This window comes from Arachis ipaensis, chromosome B05 (assembly GCF_000816755.2).
Source record: "Arachis ipaensis cultivar K30076 chromosome B05, Araip1.1, whole genome shotgun sequence".
NCBI classification, from domain to species: Eukaryota; Viridiplantae; Streptophyta; class Magnoliopsida; order Fabales; family Fabaceae; genus Arachis; species Arachis ipaensis.
This window is the reverse complement of record NC_029789.2, coordinates 117799905-117805634: the sequence shown is the minus strand read 5'-3', so window position 1 is coordinate 117805634 and position 5730 is coordinate 117799905. Positions and strand designations below refer to the sequence as shown.

The following is a 5730-nucleotide window of genomic DNA, read 5'->3' as shown; positions in this document are numbered from 1 at the left end:
CCCCCCCCACCCCCTCTCTCTCTCTCTCTCTTTAATGGCTTTTGTGTTCTTGTTTTGGTTTGTGGCAGAGACGGAGCAAGGTGTGGCTCTGGCAATATTGAGGGGGGTGATTGATTTCAAGAGGGAACCTTGGCCACATATATCAGATAGCGCTAAAAGCCTTGTCCGGCAGATGTTGGAACCAGATCCTAAAAAGCGCTTGACTGCTGAACAGGTGCTTGGTAAGTCCCTTGCTATTTATACTTTGGAGATTATATCTTTTCTCTGTGGTGAGTACGTGCCAATCAAGTATCGGTTTTGTTGAGTAAAATATTTTGTTTGTCTGGTTAGCATTGTTCTTGTTTTGTTATGGGTTTTATTATGCTTAATGCCTATTATGCATACAACGATTCTTGAGCAGTTGAGTTGCTACTGCTCCGGTGGATGAATTTTATTCCTTGTCTCGTTGTTTGTGAGGGAAGAGTAGAATACATAGCCAGGTACTTGAGGATCTATAGGTCCTGCTTGGTTGGTTAGGTAGGTGGGAACTGGGAAGGAGATTGTGGAAAATTTTGGAATGAAATCACCTTAGACTTTCTTGGTAGGATTGTAATATGATAGTGGAATTGGTCATACCTTTGGTTGAAAACCATTACCACTATTTTCCATAGTTGCATCTTCCACATGTTCAAAAAAAGTCATATTCTTCATTTGTGGTCTGTGTAGAAAAGGCACCAAGTAGATGCTTTTTTTTCTCATACTTGTAGCTTGCAAGCTAAAGCTATGTGTACATTGAATTTTAATTATCATTCAGAATCTAAGCTGGAAATTCATTTGAATTTGGGTTTAAAATATAAGGATGTTTGTGCACTTTGTCTAACATAGATTCATTGATTAAAGGGAATAAACACTGAAGTTGAACGTTGGCATTTATGGTTTATTTTGCAACAATGGGCCTCAAAAAAGTTAAAGATATTGAAGTCATGTGTGTTCCAACAGGATGACTTATTATTTGTTTTAACTAAAGGTTTTTCGTCCTCATTGGATCCTTTGCCCCATTGTCCAATTTCCCTTTGAAAGGAGAACAAATTATTACATATTTGAATCCCCATGGCTAGGGAGGCTGAATGTCAGTCAAGTCCACCCAATGTAGAAAGTGGTGTCATTTACTGTTCTTAATTATGCTTGCAGCACATCCATGGCTACAAAATGCCAAGAAAGCTCCAAATGTTCCATTAGGTGATCTTGTGAGGTCAAGGCTTAAGCAGTTTTCTATGATGAATAGATTCAAAAAGAAAGCTCTTCGGGTTAGAATCCACTTTCATATATGCCTTGTTGTTGGCTCAAGTTTTTGCGGGATCAAATTAATGAGGAAGTTGAAATGTTCATGATTTGGATTTGGATTTTCTTTGGATGAATTCTTCAGGTAATTGCAGATCATTTATCTGTTGAAGAGGTAGAAATAATCAAAGATATGTTTACATTGATGGACACCGACAAAGACGGACGAGTAACATACGAAGAACTAAAGGCTGGGTTGAGGAAAGTTGGTTCACAATTGGCTGAGCCAGAGATAAAGTTGCTGATGGAAGTGGTATGCTTCTATAATCGTTTATTCCCTTTGTTTCAGTTTGTATTTTTTTAAAAGGTTTCAAATTTACTTATTTATAATATTAGGTTAGTATTAATTTCTCTTTTACATCTATAAGCGTAATAATTATGTAACTTTAAGAAAAAGAGTAAGTGTAATTCTAATATTCATTGAAGTTTTTTTTTTTTTTTAAATTTCCATGAGGCCAGTTTTGTCTAGTCACATAATTTTTTACTGTTACCGTGGCTTTTTTTTTGTTGGACAATTATTGTAGAGCAGAGGGAGCAGTGTTCATGACCGAATTGCTTCATATAATATCAGCTCTTTTTTTATCAGGACATATTAATAAGTTTAATGGAGTTCTTCTGGAACCATTCTGGATTTGCTAAATGATTGTGTACAAAAGGCTGCATTTTTATGATGAGTAGTGCCAGGTTATCATTGAATGAAGTTTTTTAAATCCTATCTATATCTCATTGCATCCCATGTTATATGGAGCTGTTTTGGAACCAAAATTAATGCAATTGAATGATTAAATTTTGTCTAGGTGTCTACTTATAGGTGTTTTAAGGTGATATTTGGTATTAAATATTGATGCTACAGTTTCTTACCATTGTTTGAAGTGATTCATATGTCTAATCCAAGAGTAATACAATTTTTTGGTTCAATGACAGTTTCCTTTGTTGAATTGTTGCATTGAATTACTTTAGGCCGATGTCGATGGGAATGGAATACTTGACTATGGGGAGTTTGTAGCTGTTACCATTCACTTGCAAAAAATGGAGAACGATGAGCATTTCCGCAAAGCATTCAAGTATTTTGACAAAGACAGTAGTGGTTATATTGAGTTTGGTGAACTACAGGAAGCATTAGCAGATGAGTCAGGAGAAACTGATCATGATGTTTTGAATGACATCATGCGTGAAGTTGACACTGATAAGGTTTAATCTTCTTGCTTGTCATTTATTTCTTAATTATCATATTTCATTATCTGCGAATGATACCTTTATTATATTAATAGAATAAAACCATTCTTGGAAATTCACAATTATACTCTTCTCATGTTACATTTTGGCTTGGGATCTAGATCTCATCCCACATATTGTCAAATTTTGTTGGCCTTTCTAATGCTTCTAATTATGTTTCCACTTAACAGGATGGTCGCATCAGTTTTGAGGAGTTTGTTGCCATGATGAAAACTGGAACTGACTGGAGAAAAGCATCTAGGCAATATTCAAGGGAGAGATTCAAGAGTTTGAGCCTAAACTTGATGAAAGACGGCTCTCTTCAGCTTCATGACGGTATCAGTGGTCAAGCTGTAGTGGTTTAATTATATTATTGTTGTTAATATTATTGTTTTATATAACCTCAGTGCTCTCTAGGTTTTTCTTATTCCTTTCCACTGCTTACACTGCCTTAAGATATGGCTTATTTAATCTCGCCGTGAAATCAGCTTTTGGGATGGTTTACCTATGAACATTTGAACCATACTAATGAGCTTGAGTTGGTTTTGCGTAGCTTAGGTTTCTTACATGCCTGAAGCATGCTTTGGGGGAATACAATTGCATACTAATGATGGTTTATAGTTTGGCAGCAAAAATGTCGGGGCAGATAGTATAGGCCTAAAAGATGTTACATATTCTTTGTATATCACACTGTGCTGTTATATTTGTATTTTTAATTCAATTGGTAAGTGTGATTTTCCTTACTTGTATGCAGAAAACGACTTAAAGCTTGTCTCATTGGTTAGATGAAGTTATAACTTTTTATAGAACTAGTCGAACAATCTGCGCAGAGCGCAAGGTTGTGTGATTAATTTGTGTTGATAAGATAATCATAACTCAGTTCTAGCAAATACGGGATATTTTGATTTTTGTGTTTTGATTTATGCATGCATGGAAGAGTGATCATATGCGATTGGATAAAATAAGGAACGAAAATATAAGGGAGAGAGTTAGAGTAGCACTCATTGTGGAAAAGATGGTTGAATCGCGTCTCAGGTGGTTTGGACATATGAGAAGAAGATCGATAGAACATCCAGTCAGGAGGGTGGATGAGATGGAAGATGGACAAGGGGTGAAAGGCAGAGGAAGACCTAAGAAGACCATCCATGAGGTGGTCAAACAAGATCTACATGTAAACGGTCTCTCTGTAGACATAATACATGACAGAGCAGAATGGCGTCATTTGATTCATGTAGCCGACCCTACTTAGTGGGATAAGGATTTGTTGTTGTTGTTGTTGTTGTTGATGATTTATGCATGCATGGGTCACCATGGTATCTTAGAGCATATTAGTTGTGTATAATTATGCATGATCATGCATAAGGAAGAAGAACAAAGCATAGTTATCACAACCTAACCAAACTAGTGGTTTGACCAGGTCGATTGTGGGTTTGGTTTTGATAACTATGAAAGAAAGTCATGCAGCTTTTTGCTTGCTCACTCAAGGAAGAGAACACAAATGTTATCCCACATTTGTTTAATAAAATGTTTCTCGGATTTGTTTTCTCTGCCATCATCTCCTCCAAGTTGGCAACAGGTCATTGGTTGACGATTTGTTTGGTTGACGATTTGTTCACACTTGACGTACGTGTGAAGGTTTGCAGAGCTTGAAGCTAAGGGAGTTGCAGCCTATAGAACTGTAAATTATCCAACTTGTTTTGAGTCACACCCGCCGAGTCACTTTGTCCTTCCAACCAACGTCGTTTGCCTGGTCGTCCTTTGCTGCATGACTATTGCCCCCTTGTCTTCGTGCGATTGCCGACAATGCTTTCAATATGTAATCCTATCTGTAGTTGTTAGTTTCATTCCTTGTTTATTTACATTAAAGAATAAGAGAGAGAGTTGAATGTTTTTATTAGAAGAAAAGGGAAGACTTTGTTTTTTTTTTTTTAAACAAGAAGGCGACGTATCTCCTTATTGGTTAGAGTGGTAGATTCTTTCTCCTAAATTAGTGGTTTGAATTCAAGATTTGGATATCGAAAATTCATGTTCGGAGAGTCATGTCTCTTGTAGAATATCAAATTGTTCAAATATGATTGCATCTAACGAGAATATTTATGGTTTCATAGAAAATAGAGTAAATACTCAGTTTGGTCTTGGTCTTTAAAATATTCTAGAAGACTTTAATCTCTAACATTATTTCACGAGTCTCCAACATCTCCGCTACTTTGCTTTGCCAAGTCCTAACAAATCTGTGCGATGTGTACTTTTTTGGTGTTTTCGATGTTAAAGGGACACATGATTAAGATGGTAAACTAGTTTAATGTCCCGTATTTGCACGGGAGAGTTGAATCTCGGAGTTTAAATCATATACTAATCTTAAGGTATAATATATTTTAATGAATATTACTTTATATTTTGCAAAATGAAGCTACAACAATTTCGGTGATTTCTAAGATAGATTCAATTATTAATTTGTTACATAGTTTTGACCTACATAACTTGTTTTTAAATTCATATTCACTTTTGTTCGCCTCCTCGGGTCCAGAACGAGCCGGTAGTGCGGTTGGTATATGATGGTGGGAATTGGGGGCTGGATCGGCGATTCTCTAGGGGTGAGATCCACGTGGGCGATCGTTGGGTGGAGAAGGTGGACCACCTGCAAAAAGAACTCCGACGATCTAGTCAGAATTTGTACGAAAGATAACAAAAGGGGGTAAGGTGTTTAGGTCATACCTGGAGGAGGGGTAGGTCCCTCCCCTTATATATCCTATACTTAGGACGGGTCCCACAAGGGTAGACCTTCCTTCGTCGAAGTTTCCCATCCAGCTGTCCTTAATCACGCAAGGTGGGAGGTGATGCCCGAGTCACCTCCCGGGTAGATTCGCCAGATCGTCGGGTCAAGCGGGCGCCCGGATCCGGGTCCCTGGCGTATTGGGCTGGGGCGAAACAGTGCCCCCAACAGGGTAGCCACAGCTGTGAGCGCCGTGGTTGGCACATTCTCCTCAACTCTTCCCCTGACGAGATCCTCTCCCAAGTCGGCTGCTCTTTTACAGGGGCGTGCTCCCTACGCGCTAGCCTTCTTTGTCTGGTCCTTGGGGACGTCAATCGTCGCCTTGATCCTCGCGCAGAGCATTTAATGCTCATTATGACTGATTGATTTAAAAGCCAGAGAAAATACCATTTTAACCGTGTCTTTTCATGCTTCCTTGTTTG

General features: G+C 38.1%; 1 protein-coding gene across 2 annotated transcripts in view; it reads left to right on the top strand.

Moving 5' to 3' along the window:
* LOC107643893 (calcium-dependent protein kinase 10) overlaps positions 1 to 3312 on the top strand; it is a 4809-nt gene extending 1497 nt beyond the window's left edge. Inside the window, exons 3-7 of one of the 2 annotated variants that reach the window (XM_016347643.2) lie at positions 69 to 221; positions 1171 to 1286; positions 1406 to 1573; positions 2281 to 2511; positions 2727 to 3312. In XM_016347643.2, coding sequence (XP_016203129.1) covers positions 69 to 221; positions 1171 to 1286; positions 1406 to 1573; positions 2281 to 2511; positions 2727 to 2900 — 842 coding nt within the window. In that variant the 3' untranslated portion in view covers positions 2901 to 3312. Of the gene's footprint in view, positions 1 to 68; positions 222 to 1170; positions 1287 to 1405; positions 1574 to 2244; positions 2512 to 2726 lie in introns of those variants that run through there. The other variant, XM_021124319.1, reaches the window with a different exon arrangement.